The 22,673-nt window shown below is 35.8% G+C and overlaps 1 protein-coding gene across 1 annotated transcript; it reads right to left on the bottom strand.

Moving 5' to 3' along the window:
• Positions 1-128: 128 nt before the first annotated feature.
• On the bottom strand, positions 129-8,831 carry LOC120197325. The gene is made up of 8 exons (XM_039198896.1): positions 8,521-8,831; positions 8,362-8,395; positions 7,367-7,803; positions 3,693-3,766; positions 3,398-3,637; positions 3,167-3,320; positions 282-514; positions 129-170 (listed from the first exon to the last, which is right to left on the bottom strand). The coding sequence occupies exons 2-8, from the start codon at positions 8,391-8,393 to the stop codon at positions 129-131; spliced, it is 1,212 nt and encodes a 403-aa protein (XP_039054827.1). The 5' UTR covers positions 8,394-8,395; positions 8,521-8,831.
• Between the last annotated feature and the right edge of the window lie 13,842 nt (positions 8,832-22,673).

The following is a 22,673-nucleotide window of genomic DNA, read 5'->3' as shown; positions in this document are numbered from 1 at the left end:
ATGATCTTATCTTGGATGTACTCTATGTGTTAGTAATAAAATTTTGGGCACTCTTTTCCTCCTTCCAATGGTCGTTGAATACTACACAGTTTGACAGTTATGAAGGAGGTTTTTAATGAGTCCTATTCTTATAAAAAAAAAGTTGCAGTTCTAGCAGCTTCAACATAATCCTACAGAAATAAAATGAAGTAGGTCATGTCTAAAGAACAACAAATTATAATGAGAAAACTCATCAAAGGCATACTGAAGCATAAATTAGTTAAACACAGAAATAGTAAAACCTCATCATCGTCCTCTTCTTCAGTTGATCTAGAGGAATCAATGCTTTTGCTATCTGCTTGACCATTTTTAGCCAAGGATTTATCAACAGCTTCATACTCAATGGATTCTGTTTCTTCTTTAGGATGTTCGAGAGAAGACTTAGCTATAGTGGCTTTGTTCCTTAATATTTCCTCCTCAAGCCAATTAGGCAGAGGACCCTGGATGAAATTCCATGACAAGAACTCAGCAATAACTAACACCATGAAAGTTTTCACATTTAAGAAAGCGATGTCAACTGTAAAGTATTCAATACCTTTTTGGGTCGTTCAGAAATGGCTCCGTATGTATCACTGTAACACCCCCAACCCGTAACCGACCCGGATACGAGTCCGAAGTGTCACATTGACTGTTCAAACATTTATTCGTATAAAATAGTGAGTAATTTAAAACTTTGATAACATTTAAATTACTTCAAAACGTTTACAATAGATATCAGAGTTCATACCATTTATATCTTTAGACTACATGCCAACTACACTCTGTAAACAGTACATACATTTTCTGATCTGACATTTGGTAAGGAGAACTGACATGTCTTGCTCCGCATTACTCTTTATTCTTCTCGAAACCTACGTGTGAAACAATCACACGCTAAGTCGTTGACTTAGTGAGGCAATAATTAAACATATAACAATAAATTCATGAACGTGCATTCATACCATTGAATCATGACATCTCAATATGCATGTATCTATTGCATGATAACAATATATATAATCATGTCATACACACACGCAACATATCTTCTTGTATTACTTTCACTTTTCGTTTGTCTTCCAATTGCATTGCCCATGTATATTATTATCTTTATCAACATCATTATAATTCAAGCAACACATGACATATCACCCTAAGTATATACATCACATATATCTTATACATTACATTCCATGTTATCTCTTATTAGCCCATGTGCACCTGTGAGAACTGTAGATATGTGAGTCTATTGAGGTTGTGCACCACTATGCTGTCACCACAGCTCATATAAATGTCCCGAATGACCTATCCAGAGGTCACACAGACCCCGGTAACTATCCAGAGGTCATAAAGATCCTCGGTAACTGTCCAGAGGTCATAAAGATCCTCGGTAAACTGTCCATATGTTCCTTAGAACATAGGTATACTGTCCATATGTCTCGAAAGACATAGGTAAAACTGTCCATATGTTCCGTAGAACATAGGTAAACCCTCGACTCTTGGCATGCCAACTATACCCCTAGCTCTCATATCACATAACATGGGCATTATCATTTAACAGTTCACATTACTTGTCATTTCTCTTCTGTCACATACCACATGTATCACGTATTGTCTATTCATATGTCATTTCATATATCATATGTGCATGTAATCGCATAGATCATATCATATAGCTTCATTCATATCACATATTCATATAAGCTCATAGCTTCTTTCACATATACATGTAATCACTTAGTCTATTTTCATGTAATCCTTTTCACTTCTCATATGATTTATATTCATATCTCACATAGCTTATATCACCTTGCATTGTTCCATATAAACATAGATGTCATATCTTGTTCGCATATATTTTCCATATAACTCATATATCTCATAGTGCTTTCACATAGCTCACTATCATGTTTTCATATCATATATTTTATAATAGATTCTTATATCATCATTTGTTTCCTTTCCACCTATTCATAATCACATATTCACATCAACCATATAATACATATATACAATAACATGTCAACACATATAAATCATACACATAAATACTTCTATTTATGAATTCATGCATTTTACTATGGAAATAGACTTGTCGCAAGTCTTATTTCCATTTAACATCATATAATACTAATATGCACTCACCTTAGCCTTGTTTGAATTGAATCAATTCTAACCCGTCGATTACTTTGAAGCAAAGTCACGTTTAATATCTACATAAACATAATTTTCAAGATGATTATCAGATGCCCAAGTCTTGAAATTAACCTCTAATATCCTACCAATTTAAGGGATTAATAGTTTAGTCTCTCTTCTTTCTTCTTTTTTTTTCATTATGGGGGAATCGGTTCCCCCCTGGGGGTATCGATTCCCCTCTAGCATTCTGGAATTCATATTCGTTTGAGGGGGAATCGATTCCCTTGAATGGGTACCGATTCCCCTAGCCCAGAAATCCCATTTTGAGCTCGAAAATCACCTTATTTAGCTTAAACCTTCCTATTTCACTTCTTTTAATACTCCTAACTTTAATACACATACTTAAACTTATTTCTATTCACTAATCACTTCTTTAACTTCAAATCTAGTCATTCCTATGCAATTGCAAAAATTATACTAGTTTTGCAACATGTTCAAATTCCTATTCTAACACTTCCTATCCCTTAATTGACTTGATGACAAGTCAAATTCAACTTCTAATTCTCAATATAAACTTTATTTCGATATTTCATTCAAAAACTTCCAATCTTTAAATCCTCATAAACTCTTCATTTTGTTGTTTTAAAGCAAATAAATCTTTCCTTAATCTTACTTAGCATCTAATAATCAAAACTAAACTTTAATTTCAGCACATAATCAGCTCAAGAGAAAACTCACCTCTGCTTAGTCTTCCATGGTTGGAGAAGAAGAAGAAATGAAGAAGAAGATAAAATGCATTCATCTCCCACGTTTTTATCTCCTATTAAAGGGGATAAAAATATCTTTAATGTCAATTGACCATTTTGCCCTTTAATTCATTGGATAATTACTAAAACTTTCAGGAAATATCCTCAAATAAATCATTGAACTATTCAAGTATTCTACTTTTATCATCAAATTCTGAAATTTTATAATTTGGTCACTAACCCGTAGTTTGGGATGTTACAATCACCAGGAAAGGCTGTAGAAGGATGAAGTTGAACTCCCACACCAAGAACAAAAGGAGCAGTTGCAGATGGAATGTTTGGCTGAAAACTTGGCCCAGGAAACCTTGGAAATGAAGGTGCCACGTGTCCAGAAACGGGGGAAGGCAACAACGGGTCATGCTGAAAAATGGATTTTATATCAGCAAACTAAAACCTGTGAATAAATCAAAGATAACAGACAAGGCTCAAAGGAATACCTGTGCTCCAGGTGGAAGAACAGGAGGATAAACCACATCAGGTGCTACTGGAGAAGTCCATGAGTTAATTGAAGATGATAGAGCAATGGGATCAATGCCTCTTCCTAGTGATTCATGATGAACAGCATAATTGGATTGCATTTGTCGGTCATGATCATTATTAAACCTAGGTGCAAAATTTAAAGGACGATCACTAAGATCAGCTGCAGGATCCACTGCCTGATTTCCATACGACAAAGACTGCTCATTAAGCACGGATCTCCCAGTATCAGGAAATGGAGGTTACATATGATACTCTGACTCTAGAGCTGATGGGCAAGGGAAATGACTTATATGGCTGTTCCTTTTCTTGTGCAGACTTTTCCTTTCCTTCAATTTAGAGAGAAGTCAAATAGCAAATAAAACAAAATCTGACATTCCTAGCAGCCCTTAGTTGTCATTACATGAAAAGCCAGAATTCTGCACTTCTCCTATCTGGCATCTGCCCCATAGAAGATATTTTTTTACAGCAAGAGTGGATTAACAGAGAAAGTTATTCACATAAATCTTTTCACCAAAAAAGATGGCTTAAGACTTTAGTACTATCATAACTAAATCCTTAAAAATGAAACATAACACAACTATATTAATCAGCAATATGCAGCTAGAAAATATCTCATAAGTGGCCCACTTTCCATAATCGCGAATCCTGATAACTTGCCAAACAACACTTCCAATTTAATTTTACATTTTCTGCACTCAGAGAATACAAGGAAAAGCTCTAATAGAGTGTGTTTGGATGGAAGGGAGTAGATAAAAGTAAAGTGAGCCAGCAAAAGGTTTGTGAGTTTTTCTAACAGGGATAAGGGAGTCTTAGAAATGAATTAAATCCCTTCAAATTTTCCTATTTGAAGTTCCAATCAAATCAGGAGGTATTAAAAGTCTAGTAATTTTTAACTGGACAGTTTTAGCTTTTTATCCTAAAACTTTTACTTTAAAATGATCTCATATCAGGACGCATACTGGTGAATAATAATTGCACATGGCCCTGTACTACTTCCCTCGCATTACAACTCAATTACTTTACCTCCTTTTATCTTCCAGCATTTACAAATAAGTTGCCATTTGATTTTTGAATTGAAGCCTTCATTTATCATATCAAAGCATTCAGCACGCGATATAGAAACCACACTGTGATGGAGATATATTACGAACAAAACATATGCATTCTTGGGCAACTACAAACAAATCTTTTTGTTCATTTCATAAGATACATTGCACAACGCTAAGCTTGTAGTTTGGTAACTTAAAAGAAAAGCAAGCAGCAAAAATAGAACAAACCCACTAAAATATGTAAGAGCTAAACAAGTAGTTCCACAATTTCCAAATGTTAAAAGTCCATTTTTAGTTTAGACATGCATTATGGTACATAAGCTTGTTTCCAACAGAACAGAACATGCTGCAACAAGAATACCATGTTTACAATTCTGTTAACAATTATAATTTATAAATGCCATTTCTAGGATTATAAAACTTCAACAAATATATTACCTACCTTTATTTATTTATTTCCGGGGGAGGGGGGGGATATTTTTTATCTTTTAGAAAATGGTATAACCTGACAAAATTTAGCACATATGTTATCTAATTTAATAGTAGTTAAAAGTCCAAAACAAAGAAAGTAATTCCAGACAACATTGAATGCCAATAAATACTTTTCCCAACAATATACATCAAAAACTTTGTAACAAGATCAGGATGATGTTTGAACATAAGAAAATTATTGACAACAGTCCAAATAACAGGGTACATTTATATGGCCAGCATGGACCGGTAAGAATCAGCCATACCAGGGAGTTAGTTCCACATTAACTATCATTGCCAAGTTGTATATTTTCATGTGACAAACAAAGCCATTAGGTTGACTATTAAAAGTGTGATATAACAGCACAAAAGCAATCAGCCAGAACCAAGTCCATATTTTCAAATAGCCTTTTCTCAACAGAATATTTGTGGACAATTTGAAGTCATGTCAAGGACAAAAACTTTGAGCACCACAGCATCCTAGAAATAAAAAAATTAAAAACTAACGGAAGGAAAAACTCTCTTTAAGAAGACCAACTTTGAAAAAAGGATAACATTATGAGATGGTCCAATCTTAGATGAATTAACTACATAACATTAAACCAAACTAAAACTAGAATCTTTTTTAAATAATAAAAAGAAGTGTGAATGTCATAAGTGCTTAATTTAGTTAATATTTTGCTTTTAAATTACTCCTTAATATTGGTTTTTGTGGCTTATTTGTTCGTTTTGATTCATTTTCTGTGCAGGACGTCAGATTCTGAAAATTGCACTTAAATGACAGAATTCTGCAGTTTTTTTTATTTTCGGAATCAAAGTTGGACTAGTGGGCATGAATTCGGGCATGAAACATCCGACGAGACGATGACGTCAGCACCTTCTAGAAGATCCAGTTAGTGTTTCTAGAAGTACGAATGGATTGGCCGCACGTTTCTGGAATTCGGATTTGGATTAAACTCAAGTTTTAAGATAATATTTTAAACATTATATTTTATCTTTGTTTTAAGTATTTTAGTTTAAATAGGTTTTAGTATTTCAATTAGGATTTAGGATATTATTTTAAAATATTATTTTATTCTATCTTTGTTTTAAGTATTTTAGTTTAAATAGGTTTTAAGTGTTTTAATTAAAATTTAAGATATTATTTTAGGAATTATCTTTAGCTTATTTTTAGGAATTTGAAGGCTATAAATACCCTCTCAGTGTAATCCTAGAAACATATTTCTCTCATCTGAAAATTAAATTTTCTTTTTCTCTCTAACTTTCTCTCTATTTTTCGCACACTTCTTTATTTTCTTTTAAATTTCGTTTTCAACAATTATGTTAAGTATGACTTTGGTCATGCTTAGCTAATTTTCTTTTAAGCCGAAGGCTAAAGCGAAGGCTCAATTCCAAACGTGAGAATTGTTAGGCACTTAAATCGCTTTGGATTTTTCTCTTTGTTTTTTGAGCTTACTTTTCAAATCACAACGATTTTCAAAACCAAAAGTTGACGTTGGTCTGGATGTTGTTATGGTTAATGTTGGAAGAAGGATTAGCTTATTGAAGCACATTCGACATCCCGAGAACACACTTAGCAAGATTGTTTGCTAAGAGAAAACCGAGATTGAAATCAGTTATTGTTGAAACAACATAATCCGAGTCGGCAACGAAGAATTGCCCTTGTAAGCAGACATGAATCTTGGAGTAAAGATTTGTTTCGATGTTTCGAGGAATTTGAGACAAAGCTGAAATCTAAGGCTGTTTTTACCATAAGTTTTCTTTATCTCAATTTATTTATTTGTTTATTTAATTTTTATTTCATTATACTTCTTTAAATAATTTAAAACTCCTTTTTATCTTTATTAGTATTTTTAAATCATTATTTATTATTTTTTATTATTTTTCCTTTTTTATTTTATTTTATTCTATCTTTTCAATTTCATTTGAAATTACATCTTCTAAAATCAAGAAAGAGTTTTACTAAATCAGAAACACCACAGTCCCTGTGGATCGACCCTGCTTCTCTATACTACTTTTCCTTTCTATTTATTAAGAAGCCGGAATTATTTTGATAGCAAAATGACGGTTATCAGAATGCAATTTTAAAAGAAAAGGTACAAAGAACTAGGATAAGGCCCTTTCAGATTATATATATCTCAGTCAGTCACGCTATCATTTTAGTTAGGCTACATACCCTATACATCATGAGTTTTTATGAATGATAATTGCTTAAAAGTTTAAAAAAAAAAAACTATTAAAAAATATAGGACAGGGTAATAGAAATCTTCGATCAATGGGTTCCAGAATTGTTATTATTTCAACACAAGAAAAGGATATGACGATACGTAGAAATGTGGTTTATAGAAGCAGTTCTTCAGCACAAGCTGCATAAGCAAGTTCAATTTACTTGGGTGATATTATTACCTGAAACCGAAGAATAACAAGAAGGTACCTCCTGCAGATGAACAGACGAACTGGCAGGTAAACTTTCTTGGTGAAGAAATCCACTGTTAGGATCCATAAGTGAAGTTCCATCTCTAACATGGCAAGGCGGATAACCATCAGAAATATATGAAGATGGTCTGGAGCTGTTAGACAAAGTCTCAGTTGGATAAGTTACTGGTGATCCATGAGGAGATGATGCTGGAACAGGGAACTGCGGATAGCTAGAAATTGGCAGTGACTGTTGGGCGTCCATATAATGAGAATCAACATCTTGTGAATATGGATCCTGAAAATGATTTTGCTCTTCCGGTCTGCCAGCTGGAGTAATTGGTGATTGCACCAGCTGGTCCTGCATTGCAGCCCTAGTGTTTGCCCATTCTCTAGCTTTGGCTCCCCAATCCTCCACGTTATTATGGCTGGCACCAGAAAATTATTACACACCAAATCCATTAACACCAAAATACAATAAGAAAAGCACAGGTCCAGATTCACTTTCATAACCGGGGCAAATGGCTGGTATAGCCGTATAGGTAGCAACACAGACGTCCAGATCATACATATTGCAATTAGCAACATACATTATATGGATAACCAACAGCCGACCACTAGAACAATTGCCATCACACTATCCTTCAGTTGGTAATATGAAATGCATTCCCCTATGACTAACAATTGGTTCCCGTTCCATTTAACCATAAACAAGGAGGTGCAGTAGCACCCATTGAAATGCATCCTTAATGTTGAATCTATCACCATAATTTTCCGCGGGTGTACAAGTAGTTAAATTAACATACACCCCATATATACACCCTTTGCATGTATAGGATAAAAATGATTCAGAAAATGACCATATTAACATTTACAAGGAGCAGTCTGCAGTGCTAAATATATGGAAATAACAATATAATTCTATTGAAGCCTATGAAAAGCTAATATCATGGGGAATGAAATCAGAGAATCATATAAATACTCACCATGGTGATGAGACCAGTTTGAATTGCTCCATTCCTAGAGAATGAAAAAAGAGCCAAAAAAAAAGTCATTTGACGAAATGAAACCAAAGAGGCAGTAATTTACTTAACAGTACAAATAAAAATTAGAGGAAAAAAGGTATAAAAAAGATGGGAATTAACCTGATTGACGTGAGAGAAAGTATTGGAAATCTGCGAAGGAGGCATGTAAGGTCTAGGAATGGGAGGAGGGGGTGGCAGTGGAGTGAAGTGATTACTTCCGTTATGAGGGTGCGGAGGAAAAGGAAGAGGAGGAGGCGGAGGATAAGCGGAATGATCCGGATGCGGAGGCGGACCCCAGGAAGGCGGTTGCTATGGGGAAGGAGGATGAGGACGAGGGTGGTGCAGTGGCGCATAATGAGACTGATTTGTGCTGCTGCTGCTACTGAAATTGGAATTGGTTGGAGTTCCATCCACCGGTGACGGAGCAGCAGCTATTGGAGGTGGCCAGGTCCGGTCCAATACATGTGCCAGATGGGCCTTAGCCCAGGGCAACATGTTTGAGGGAGGCATCACTTTAAATATACAGGTTGATGAAGGGAGTTCGAACTACAAATACACGCTCAACGTTGGCCTACGGCCATTTCCTGGGGCAGATCTAAGTTAGCACAGGCAATGGGGTTTTCCCCCACTCGGCTCAATTTTTTTCCCGACCATGACAATAAAATTTGACCATCAAGTGCAGCATGAAATGATAATCAACAGAAAGAGATTGTGGAAACCAGTTAGAACAAAAAGAATTGCAGTAATGTTAAAAGTGTGTTCATCTGTGCATAACTGCAAATATTATCTACTTAATGGGGCATCGGAATTGTCTACTTATTCCAAGGTAAGCAAGCTTCTTTAGAAATCTCATGGGAGTACTTGTGTCAAAGTCCGAGCCCAAGACTGCAATCGCCAATCAACGGCGTTTGTTGCGAGATGCTGATCAGAACATCAGTTAATATAATCAAGAGACGCTGCCTTCTTCTTCACTAGTGCGCAACCAATTAAGCATGCCTCAATTCTAGCCATAAGACACATTATAAATTCAGAGTTCAACCTATGACATAAGTTTGTAGCTGATAGCCGATAGCAAATAGCTGATAGTGTCGCGACCGTCTTTCGTTTAGGCCCCGGAATTGGGCTTCGACTTGAATGATGTGGTTAGAGTCGCCACCGACCACTTTAAAATGAATTTAGGTGGGTCGGATACCATCTTATCTGATCTGCGTTGTACCAGGAACGTGTCGGGTTCGGGAGTCGGTTACGGTCAAGGAAGGATTAGCACCCTTGAACCGCCCTTTCGGTACCAATTAATTTATCGGTTGTCTTGATTTGCGAAAATTAAAATTTAAAAATTCAATTTGAATTACTTACCTCCGATCGATTATAAATTACCCTTAAAAGGTCAAAAAAGACATTAGATTTGCAAAAATACTGAATTGACCCAAAATGTTAAAACATAATACTTTAAACAAAATATATATATATATTGATATAAACATTCAAGTTAACTCCCCAAAAATGCGTAAAAGTATAATGCAACCATTTTTAACAACATTCGGGACATAATATTACATAATAGATGGATAAAACCTCTATGTACTCACGTCCTCACCTTTTAGCATGTGACAAAACAAATGTTCTCACCAACATCTGAAATTCTGATGGAAACTGAATTCCTTGGTGAGTGGGACACCGAGTTCAGCCATACAAGCTTGCACTAGATCATCGGAGCCGTACAATTCTGGGCACCTTTGAATACACCTGTCTTGCATCTTCGACAAAGCCTCGGCCAATGGGTAGCAAATGGTTGCGGTGTGGTCGCGATTAACTGGAAGTTCTTAACTGATACAACGGTTACTCGCCCTCGGAAATTCAGGCACCAACACTGCAGTTGATCGTGCCATCTAGTGAGCTTGTTTTTCAGGACCAAGGGTTTTGTATGGAAAAATAGAGAGATTCCGAGCCATGGGTCCTCTTTCGTTTTCGAGAAACTGATACTAATGAAAGCGAGGCGGCGATTTGCTGCGAGGAGAGCAAATGATGGACAATGGCAAAGGCGTTGTTGCCATGGGAGATGAAATGGCGATTGTTGTCGTCGTTTTTGTTGGAATCAAAGAGGGTGATGATTAGCGAGAGAAGCTGAGAGGCGAGGGGGGAAGTTGGTGAATCAAAGGGGAAGAAAGAACTAAATCATTTGACACCGCTTGGCCTCATTCATCATGGTTTCTTTGGAGTTTTGTTGCTGCTTCCCCCCATGGATCTGAAGACTCCCTTTAAAAATTAAAAGCTAACAGCTTTTTACCATCAAAGAGAGAAAAAGCCACCCCCCTTCTTTTTTCTGATGACCCCCTTAAAAAGGAAAAAAGAAAATAGGAATTTGTTTTTTAGTTAGTGGGGTAGTGGGTTGTTGGGTAGTGTTTGTGAGAAACGTGGAAATGTGGTGTGGGTTTATTTGTTTTTTTACTTTGGCTTTAATGGGTGTTGGATGCTGGGCCCGGATAAAAACTGGGGTCTACAGCTGCCCCTCTTTGCACATCTTTGTGTTAACAAGAATAGGGCAAAGACAAAAAAAGACAACCAGTTTTTTCCGGTGCTTTCTGGAATTGGGCATTTGTCTTCTTTCTCGGTTTAAAGATTTCAGCTTGAAAATTCTTCCAGAAAGTAGTTCCTCGTTGTAAATTTGATTTATCGCTGAGTTGAATGTAATCAAACTCGAAGGTCTTTGGCAGATAGCCCTTCTCGAATTAAGCTATGCTGCAAATGATGTGCCTCGGAGCTGAGCGTAGTTGAACTCGAAGGTCTTTGGTTGGCACGATTCCCTTCGTCGTGAAGTTGAAACCGCGGATGGCCCCTTCGTTGTAAAGTTGAGCCTGGAATTGGATATCCTTAGTCATGAAGTTGAAATCCAAGTAAGTTGTACTGTTCCGAGTCCAATATCCTCTGTCGTGAAGTTGAAATTGGTTCTGGAACTGAGAAGTTGTTTGTTGACAACCAGCGGTCCCTTCGTCGTGAAGTTGAACTTGCGTTGTCTGGAGTCCAATATCCTTCGTTGTAAAGTTGAAATTGGCTCTGAAATTGAGAAGTTGTTTGTTGACAACTAGCGGTCCCTTCGTCGTGAAGTTGAACATGCGTTGTCTGGAGTCCAATATCCTTCGCTGTGAAGTTGAAATTGGCTCTGAAATTGAGAAGTTGGTTATTGACAACCAGCGGTCCCTTCGTCGTGAAGTTGAACTTGCGTTGTCTGGAGTCCAATATCCTTCGTTGTGAAGTTGAAATTGGCTCTGAAATTAAGAAGTTGTTTATTGATAACCAGCGGTCCCTTCGTCGTGAAGTTGAACTTACGTTGTCTGGAGTCCAATATCCTTCGCTGTGAAGTTGAAATTGGCTCTGAAATTGGGAAGTTGTTTGTTGACAACCAGCGGTCCCTTCGTCGTGAAGTTGAACTTGCGTTGTCTAGAGTCCAATATCCTTCGTTGTGAAGTTGAAATTGACTCTAAAATCGAGAAATGTTCGTTGACAACCAGCGGTCCCTTCGTCGTGAAGTTGAACTTGCGTTGTCTGGAGTCCAATATCCTTCGTTGTGAAGTTGAAATTGACTCTGAAATCGAGAAATGTTCGTTGACAACCAGCGGTCCCTTCGTCATGAAGTTGAACTTGCATTGTCTGGAGTCCAATATCCTTCGTTGTGAAGTTGAAATTGGATCTGAAATTGGGAAATTGTTTATTGACAACCAGCGGTCCCTTCGTCGTGAAGTTGAACTTGCGTTGTCTAGAGTCAAGATCCTTCGTTGAGAAGTTGAAATTGGCTCTGAAATTGGGAAGTTGTTTGTTGACAACCAGCGGTCCCTTCGTCGTGAAGTTGAACTTGCGTTGTCTAGAGTATATCCTTCGTTGTGAAGTTGAAATTGACTCTGAAATCGAGAAATGTTCGTTGACAACCAGCGGTCCCTTCGCCGTGAAGTTGAACTTGCGTTGTCTGGAGTCCAATATCATTCGTTGTGAAGTTGAAATTGGCTCTGAAATTGAGAAATGTTTGAGGTGTAGCTTCTTACTGTCGAGTTAATCAACCACCATCCTTCTTTGAAGGCACTTGAGAATCGATTATTCTTCATCCTGAAGTCAAAACTTGACTCTAAAAGCTGCAAAAACGTGTATGCTCAAATGATGAATGTGATGCACCTAAGTATGTTTAAGATGCATGCAATATGAATTATGTGTTATCTTCTGGGTGGAGTCTCATGCTTTATCTGTCAATCAGGTCCTTGGAATGGATCGTGCCCCATTTGCTTCCCGAGCTTTGGCTTTACAGACCTTTCATATCTGAGACTATTCTGCTTGAAAATGTTTTTCTCTTTTTCTTGTTTTAGGAGAGAGACATGATGAAACTGTTGTAAAACATTGTTCGCAATTGAATCAAATTGTAAATGTGAGTTCAAAAAATATCAAAGGAATCAAGAGCTCTTTTAATGCTTTCAGAGTTACAAATCTTTGACAAATGTTCAAATGGATGAGTTGGCTTTAGGTTGGCCTCCTTTCTAAGGTTTTGGTAACCCAAAATGTCATTTTTTTTTAATATTGAAATATGCTTTGGCATTTCATTTGGGTGCGGACAAAATGACGCAACTAGAATGACCAATTACTAGAGATTTTATTTCGGTCCTCTGAAATCTTCCATTTGTTCAAGCTTTGTAGGCTCCTCCAACAAAGGCAGTGCGAAAAATATCGGTCTAAAAATGAAATTCTTGAGTGCTCGTGTGTAGTCGACTATAACAGATGTTCCTTAACTCCCTTAGTCCAACATTACCGAAAATTTCTTGCTCAGATAAATTTGATTTAATTTTTCGTTATCCGGCAAGCTGGATCCATAAAGCCGGGGCGTTTAACCAATTGCTTTAGAGGGACAGCTTAATATTATAATCACAGTTATCAAGTTAACTGAAGGGTTCATCTCATCAGAGTCTTCAGCCTGACAAGAGCAGTGGAGCAAACACCGAATTGCCAAGTCCGAGCAATGTCATGGTTTGAACGTAATCTACATAAGGCCAGGGCTTTCAAGTTTCCTCTATAACCAATTGCCTTAGCGGAATAGCTCAGTTTTTACGGATTTAATTTCCTAAGATTGTCAAGAAGAACCTGTTATAGCATAGGTGTTTTTTGAAAGTCAAGGAATCTCATCTTTAGAGTTCAATTTTCAAGCAACTGACCTAAACTGGATTTACCTACTCGACTCTTTCATTTGTAAAGATCATCATCATCATTGAACGTCTTAAATAAAAAACTTAGTAATTGTCATATGAAAATGATGCCCCGTGTTGTCCGCACCTTATGAAAGGAAAAGGGTATATTGGTTAATTACAAAGAGCAGAGTATGGTGTTTGAGGGTATATTTTGGATAAGGTCAAAGCCCTTCTTTTTTTAATCATGTTACTTTGTCAAAGATCCGTAACTTTGAACCATTAACAGAGTTTCTTAATTCAAATGATATTCAAAGAATTGCAAGTTTGCAAATGTGATTCATTGTTTAACATCTTTAAAGTAACATAAATTTATTTAAAAGTCCTTACAAAAACTTGAGAAAAAATGAAAAAACAAATTCAAACAAAATGTCTCAAATGATGAAATGGTCTTCCTCACTTGGATGCCCCCAAGTTGTTGAAGTCGATCTGATTCTTGTTACGTATTTTATGTATGATTCTCTTGATTGTGGAGTAATTCTCGATAGTACGCCCTGGGACTCCGCTATGATTTTCGCAATGAGCGTTCTCATCATACTACCTGGGGTACGGTGCTTCATGGATTTCTCTGGATATTGTGACTCCACGTGTGCGTCAAACAACTGTTGGTAAAGCTCCTTATATGTCATAGGATCAAAATGTTCTCATTTTTTATGAGATATGTGAATGTAAAAAAAGGAAAAATAATACGAATGTAAAGAAAAATAACAAAATGCACGATATGTCTGAATGCATGATGCATGGAATGTTCGAGGCATTGATCCAAAAAATGTACCTGTTATTATAAATAATCCTTATTGGGCCAAAAGTGTTATGTCTTTAGAGACAAAAATATTTTGAAGGCATAGACCCCGAACAGCTTCTGATAGGTTGACTAGTCTTCTGCCTTCGTCTGTCACCCGGTTGAATACCCTGTCAAACCGTTCCGGCTCCTTTGGCTAAAATGTGCAAATAACGAGCTGCTTGCCCCCAAAAGGTCTCGAAGGACTGCATCTCCGGCTTTCACTATCTGCCGAGCTTGTTTCTAACGAAAATATCATTGGAGCGAGAGAAACTATCAAAAGCTTGCTTCTTGAATTCATCAGCAATGGCATCCAGCTCAGCTAGGGTTTCACCATCTTGTTCTTGTAGTTTTCGAAAGGAGCGACCGGGTCAGTGACCTTTTCCTCATCTTGCCCCTGCAACTTTGTCTTTGAGTATTCTTTGACCGCGGTTGGACTTCTGAGTTTTTTTATCTCTTTGTATTATAACCCCTTTGTCCGTTAATGCAGATTATTTACGTTTAACAAACACATTTTTGGTGGATCAACACCTCGTTTTAATGATGCGAATGATAAAAAAAAATGGCAAAGAAAAAAATGAAAGGGAGGAAAAACAAGTTAGTGAGATAAGGAAAATAATAAAATAAAAATGATGAAAATGAAAAGTCCTACCCACATGATATCTACCCCACATGCTTATTATTCCTACCCGGACATGATTTCTATCCCGCGTGCTAATTTCAAACAAATCCTAACCGCATATTTGTCTAGTTCGCATGCTTGGAGCAGAAAATATAGCAGGAAATAAAAATAGCATAGGGTTTGGAATGAGGTTTTGGGGTGGGCTCTAATTCCCTATAATCTCCCGATTTAGGTTCTAAAAAGGTACTCGAGTTCTCCTTGCTGGTGCCCCCTCGGGCTTGTCAGACCCTTAGTCCTAAGCCCATTACAAGCTTGTGTGGACTAAGTTAAACTCGAGAGGAAACATTCCCTTATGCCCGCACGGTGAATAAATTCACACGAAGACATAAGGTATATGAATCCCGAAGGCTACTTGCTAGGCATATGCGGTGAATAAATTCACGAATGCGTCGCTTTCACCCCCACTTAAAAGGGTTGGAGCTCGGGTATAGAGCCAAAGATGAAAAATCTGAAATCATTGAACAAACGTCAGTACAACTATTTATTTGAAAAATAATCAAAGGTAAATAATTAGAATCGAATAAATAAATTAAAATTTAAATTTACAATTTTCGCATAAAAAGACAACGAAAAATTAATTCTGGCCTGACTCACTTACCTGTCCCCAGTGGAGTCGCCAAGCTGTCGCGACCGTCTTTCGTTTAGGCCCCGGAATTGGGCTTCGACTTGAATGATGTGGTTAGAGTCGCCACCGACCACTTTAAAATGAATTTAGGTGGGTCGGATACCATCTTATCTGATCTGCGTTGTACCAGGAACGTGTCGGGTTCGGGAGTCGGTTACGGTCAAGGAAGGATTAGCACCCTTGAACCGCCCTTTCGGTACCAATTAATTTATCGGTTGTCTTGATTTGCGAAAATTAAAATTTAAAAATTCAATTTGAATTACTTACCTCTGATCGATTATAAATTACCCTTAAAAGGTCAAAAAAGACATTAGATTTGCAAAAATACTGAATTGACCCAAAATGTTAAAACATAATACTTTAAACAAAATATATATATATATTGATATAAACATTCAAGTTAACTCCCCAAAAATGCGTAAAAGTATAATGCAACCATTTTTAACAACATTCGGGACATAATATTACATAATAGATGGATAAAACCTCTATGTACTCACGTCCTCACCTTTTAGCATGTGACAAAACAAATGTTCTCACCAACATCTGAAATTCTGATGGAAACTGAATTCCTTGGTGAGTGGGACACCGAGTTCAGCCATACAAGCTTGCACTAGATCATCGGAGCCGTACAATTCTGGGCACCTTTGAATACACCTGTCTTGCATCTTCGACAAGCCTCGGCCAATGGGTAGCAAATGGTTGCGGTGTGGTCGCGATTAACTGGAAGTTCTTAACTGATACAACGGTTACTCGCCCTCGGAAATTCAGGCACCAACACTGCAGTTGATCGTGCCATCTAGTGAGCTTGTTTTTCAGGACCAAGGGTTTTGTATGGAAAAATAGAGAGATTCCGAGCCATGGGTCCTCTTTCGTTTTCGAGAAACCGATACTAATGAAAGCGAGGCGGCGATTTGCTGCGAGGAGAGCAAATGATGGACAATGGCAAAGGCGTTGTTGCCATGGGAGATGAAATGGCGATTGTTGTCGTCGTTTTTGTTGGAATCAAAGAGGGTGATGATTAGCGAGAGAAGCTGAGAGGCGAGGGGGGAAGTTGGTGAATCAAAGGGGAAGAAAGAACTAATCATTTGACACCGCTTGGCCTCATTCATCATGGTTTCTTTGGAGTTTTGTTGCTGCTTCCCCCCATGGATCTGAAGACTCCCTTTAAAAATTAAAAGCTAACAGCTTTTTACCATCAAAGAGAGAAAAAGCCACCCCCCTTCTTTTTTCTGATGACCCCCTTAAAAAGGAAAAAAGAAAATAGGAATTTGTTTTTTAGTTAGTGGGGTAGTGGGTTGTTGGGTAGTGTTTGTGAGAAACGTGGAAATGTGGTGTGGGTTTATTTGTTTTTTTACTTTGGCTTTAATGGGTGTTGGATGCTGGGCCCGGATAAAAACTGGGGTCTACAGATAGCAACATCAATATTTAAATCAAAGTCTCCAGAATATCTATGAACAAGGAACAGTAAAGAAGAAACAACAAGATACAAATTCCTCAATTCCGAATGAGCCACAACCCATTGATTAAAAAAAAACTTGCCACCACCAGTAAAGAAGAAAAAACGTATTTATTATAATAAAAAAATTGATGAAATTTCAAATACCTAAAAGAGAACAACAATCTTCTCAAGCTCTTGTTCAATTGAAAAGTAGATTTGAACAAATGTAACATTTCGAGTCTATATTTGATTTTTTTGTTTGATGGTTCAAAGTTTAATTTCATTATTTTATGACGAACTAAAAAAATGTTGTTTAAATGTTAAGTTCAATTTGACAAATGGTGAAGAATTTGATATTGATGAAAAATATTTATTAATGGAGTTACAAATTTTACAGAAAATATTATCGAATGAAGCACACAAAGGTAAAAGTCGACATATATTCAAATAATGGAGTTTGCAAGAAGAATTGATATGTACCCTAATATGTTGATAGCATATAAAATTTTGTTGACGTTACCGGTTATGGTTGCTTCCACGGAAAGAAGTTTTTTAAAATTGAAGGTCTTGAAATCTTATCTTCGATGCATAATGACTCAAGATAAATTGAACGGATTAGCAATTCTAAGTATCGAAAGTCAATTTTTACAAAGTATTGATTATCGTAAAATAATAGTGGTTTTTGCTTTAAAAAATGCATGAAAGCATCGTTTTAGGTGATATTTGTAGCCTTGTAGGTTTTGGTTTGTATAGTATTGATATTTTTACTATAATTTCTATTACATTTTGTTTTAAAAAAATTATTTATGTTTTGTCTATTATACGGTACAAGTATAGGGGCATAAAATTATTATCTCACCCAGGACATTAAAACTCATTGGACTGGCCCTGGAGGTGGTTGTTGTGGTGTCGGTTAGTACTGGTAATAATGTTGTGGCTGGAGGTGGGGATCAGTCGGAGCAGGTGGTTGCTTCGGCGACGGCGGCTGTGGTCGCATGTAGCAGTGCGGTTGTTGTTGCTGATACGCGTCCATTTTACATATGGGATGGTTTGGATTTTGCATGAGAAGATCAGTAATTTTTCTTATGATCGGTTGAAATTTGAAGAAAATAAAATAAGATTATGGAATGAAAAATGTTTTTTCTATTTAATTTTTTACTTTTGTAATTTTTTTGATTGAAGCATGGTAACGGTATAGATCGATGAGCTTTTCTACATCTCGCACTATTTTGGTGATCACGCGCTAAATCCCTATACCTGTTAAAATGATCGGCTCATCTCTTCACAAAGAGTCCGCTCTAGATAATATTTTGGTAAATTGTAAATTTTATCATTCAACTTTTTTCTCAATTCTATTTTGGTCATTAAATTTTTAAAAAAAATCATTTACTCCTATTTTGATCACTCTGTTATTAAATACTTCATGAAGTTATGATTAGATACTTTAAAAATATATGAAATGGCCCTAAAACTTTCTATTTTTTATGAAAAAAATCCTTAGTTTTGAGTTTTTTTTTCGGTGATAAGTAATTCTTCCAAATCTAAAAATAAAGAAGTGGAGAAGGAAGAAGCGAGTTGTACTTCTTGATTTCATATTAAACAAATGATGGATATCCTATATCATGAGTTTTGTTTTGAAGTTGAACATTATAAGTTTTAAAGTGGTTTAGGTAAAATCTAAACATATAGATTTGTTTGAGATTAATTCATCGAGACTTGAGTGGTTAGAAGATACTGGAGAATAGTAATTGTAGCACTGACGTTAGGAGTGAGTATTCGATGAATCAAGTCAGTAAATTTTTTTTAGTTTTTCGAGTTGACTAATAGTATTTTATGACTCAAACTTAACTTGAATTTTTTTCAAGTCGAGTCGAGTTGTTCAAGTTTTATACAGATTTAATTGTAATTATTATAGCATTATGATAGATATGGTTTCAATTTTTCAACTTTCTCTAACCATATAATATATATTTTTTTCATATTCTTTGCACGTTATATTATTATTAATAAATGAAATACATAATCAAGAAAAAAAAAAATACAATCTAAAATTATAAAATATGTTTACAATATTACATTTCAAAGAAGATATTTTGAGGGTAAAAGATTGATAGGAGTATAAATCACTACTAGAAAAAAACCCTTACTAGAAAAAACCCCTTTAATAACGCGTATTTCGCGTCATCTATGGGTGCAAATGACACACAAATGCGTGTCATTGAAGCCACCGTCATAAATCTCAGATGACACGCAATTGTGTGTCATAAATTTATGACGCGCATTTATGACAGACATTTATGACACGTATTTATGACGCACATTGGTCATTGAAGCCCCCATCATAAATGAAGATGACACACATTTGTGTCATAAATTTATGACCGCATTATAACTTACATTTACGACTTACATTGCATGTATTGAAGCACACGTCATTAAAAAAGATGACACACATTCATGAGTCGTGATTGTATGTGGTACTTTATATATATCAATCACTTATACTTTCCTAGCTGGGTAGGGAAATCAATGCTTCACACCTTATAGGGAGGAAGCCATTTTTAAGCTTAAGCGGACAAAGATCGTATTCTCATGTCCTGAAAAGAGCATATTCTAGGCATCTGGTTCAATGGTTGCTGGAGTGCTCCATTGTATTCCCTGCCTGAGATCACCACCACTTTTATCCTAGCGATTCGATTATGAGATTTTCTAGCAGGAATAGCCTTTTTGGCCTAGCGTGTGAGATGACTGTATTACGTCTTACTTTTCGTTTTGAAACATTCTACTTTCTTTTATACTTTTCTGGCTAGACTGAAGACCAAGGCAAGATCAAAGAGATGGAACTAGAAGGACCATACTACCGCTTGTTTACATAAAAAGATGAGTGAAGAGTGGGCAGGACTGGAGGAATCAGAGGAATCGGACTTTCTTCTTTTTTATTATGCGATTTCTAACCACACTCAAGAGATTCAATGGGAGCATTCACTCTCCCTCGATCGTAGAAATATATATATATTGTAGATTGACAAATAATCAAACTAAATCACATTTAATGTCTCATAATACTAAATATATATATCATATTATATATAAGCAATCCATTTGCATACAATATATTAACATTAAGTTATCAAAAATATTGTAATCATATGTCGATACAAAATATCACGGCATAATAAAGTTTGCCACATAAAATACTCATTCTTTACAAATATCATCAATGTCATCATCCGTGTATTCTTCATTCCCATCGCCAACTTAAGTAAAAATATAAAATAAGTATATAATTTATACTTATTTAAAGTGAAGTATATAACTATCAAAGAGTACTAAAATGACCAATTTTACATTTGCATTCTTTGAAGCATATGTAAAAATAAATTTTACGCATTTAATTAGTAAAACTTCCCATATAAATTATATACATTTTCACGACACAAATTCACAGTTTTTAGTCTATCTAACAAGTACTTGCATTAATTTGTTTAGAATAACATCATACTTCAAGTCCATATGATAGTTGTATGACTAATGTATATGTATGATATGACAGATGTGTATCAGAAAGGTTTGCTTACATTCTTATTGACCAGCACTTCAAGTCCGTTCTCGACTATCTCTTTCATGAACTTACAGACATAATATACACACCCGGTACATCCCAAATGACAGGGACACTACAAATAGTTTACAATAAATGATTAGTCAAAATGAAAGCTGCAATTTAAACAAGGAATGATCGATCGAAGTCCTCACCAAAACATTGATCCAATTGAGGGTAACCCTTTTGTTAGATCCACTTTGAGTAATGTACAATATCATTGCCCTATAAAAATTGATGAAATATATCAAAGAATATACTATAATGTTTTGATAATTTATGCTACTTACGCATCAATAATCTGCTTCAACTGCTGATGGACATTGGTGGGCCCCAAGGAATCAAAATAATAATTGTTGCTTTCATATCTATCACCGTCAATACCCAATGTCTTCTATAAAAACCAAAAACCAAATTAAGTTACTAAAATATATTGATAATCAAATGAAAAAACAAACCCAGGATTATATAGGCTGACATTTAGATCTTTGGTATATGTTGTTTCAAACAAAGCTCAAGAACATGGTTCAATAGCTTAGTACCTGCATAAATTCAATATTTAAGCAATAATTTCAGACAAACGGAAAAACCAATGATACATGGTTTTTAACAAACTATGGCTCTTACTAAGAATCAATGACAACGTAATTTCAGCAAAAACATGTTTGAAGCAATTAACTAAGCATCAAATTGATTATGATTTCATGATACTTAAGCATCCTGAGTAGCAACAAGAATGCTCAGATGCTTATAACAATTTAAAGGTCCATATGTATGAACTCACCAATTTCTGGCCCACGATATGGTGCTAAAATACCCAATGTCATGAGGTACACACAGATGACCCCACCTTCCTTCTTTTCCATCCGACAAGCAATTGATCCAACACAGATGTCACTGTAATATGCTGAGTTAGCAAGCAAACGTGTGATTGATAGAATAGCATGCTAACTTTTGAATTATACATGTCACTTTCCAACTTAATCTCTCATCAGGCCCCAACTCGTGTAATATGATATATGAGTGTGTGCATGTGTAACCATCCACAATTTGTTGCAAGCCATCAAATTGAAAACAATAACATTTATTATTTCTAACAATAAATGCACCATACTAGTAATTGATGTCAAATGTTGAAGGCATTGTGACAAAAGACATCTCAAACATGTTCTGCACATTACTAAGATCGTAGAATTAGATGAGGCTAGTCACTCAAAACTTCAATCGAGTCTATTTCTTTGAGCATGACCTAAAGATTAAGGTGAAAAAACAAATATGCAATTACCAAGGCAGAAGAAAGTTATAGGATAAATACTCTCCAAAAACTAACACGTTTTGAAATTCCTACAGTTTTAGTGTTATAGACTATCAAAGCTCAATAAGTGCCCTCCAATGCAGGGTACAAATTTCAGAATTGGGAAATCTTTAGCTACGGATTTTATGACTTGAAAATTCTCAGAAAAAAATTACTTATAGCTACTACCTATAGCTACTACCTATAGCTTAAAAGTTTAAAAGAAATGTAAGATAGGGATAAATCAATTAACGTTTCATAAAAAGCAGAAGATCATGGTAGAATCAACAAGTACATCAAATACAATCAATATCATATGAGTGCAAGGCAGCACAAGCACAACAACATAACTGAAGAGTGTTTTTGAGGCATAAACCGAACAATATCTAGCCATTTCTTGGTTTTAATAAACCCCAAAAAATTAACAATTGAAAAATAATTAAATGTGTTAGTTATTAAATGCCTCCGAACACAATCAATAGAACAATGTAACTAAAGTAGAACTATTTAATCCAACAAATAAATTACTTTTGTCAATGATCAAATGGAGCACACTGACTGACAACTTACAATACCTATTTGTATCAAAGGCCACTCGTAGTATATCATCAAAAGTCAATGTAAATCAAA

Source organism: Hibiscus syriacus, unplaced genomic scaffold, assembly GCF_006381635.1.
Source record: "Hibiscus syriacus cultivar Baekdansim isolate YM2019G1 unplaced genomic scaffold, ASM638163v2 tig00117048_pilon, whole genome shotgun sequence".
Lineage (NCBI taxonomy): Eukaryota > Viridiplantae > Streptophyta > Magnoliopsida > Malvales > Malvaceae > Hibiscus > Hibiscus syriacus.
Note: the sequence above shows the minus strand (reverse complement) of the source record. Positions and strands in the feature narration are given on the sequence as shown.

Excerpts from the sequence above, each read along its gene's own strand:
- LOC120197325 (XM_039198896.1), bottom strand. The coding sequence starts at position 8,393 with ATGGAGCAATTCAAACTGGTCTCATCACCATG. Across the intron at positions 3,767-7,366 it reads TTGTTATTCTTCGGTTTCAG|GAAAGGAAAAGTCTGCACAA; the intron begins GTAATAATATCA and ends TCTAAATTGAAG. Across the intron at positions 171-281 it reads AAGAAGAGGACGATGATGAG|GATTATGTTGAAGCTGCTAG; the intron begins GTTTTACTATTT and ends TTATTTCTGTAG.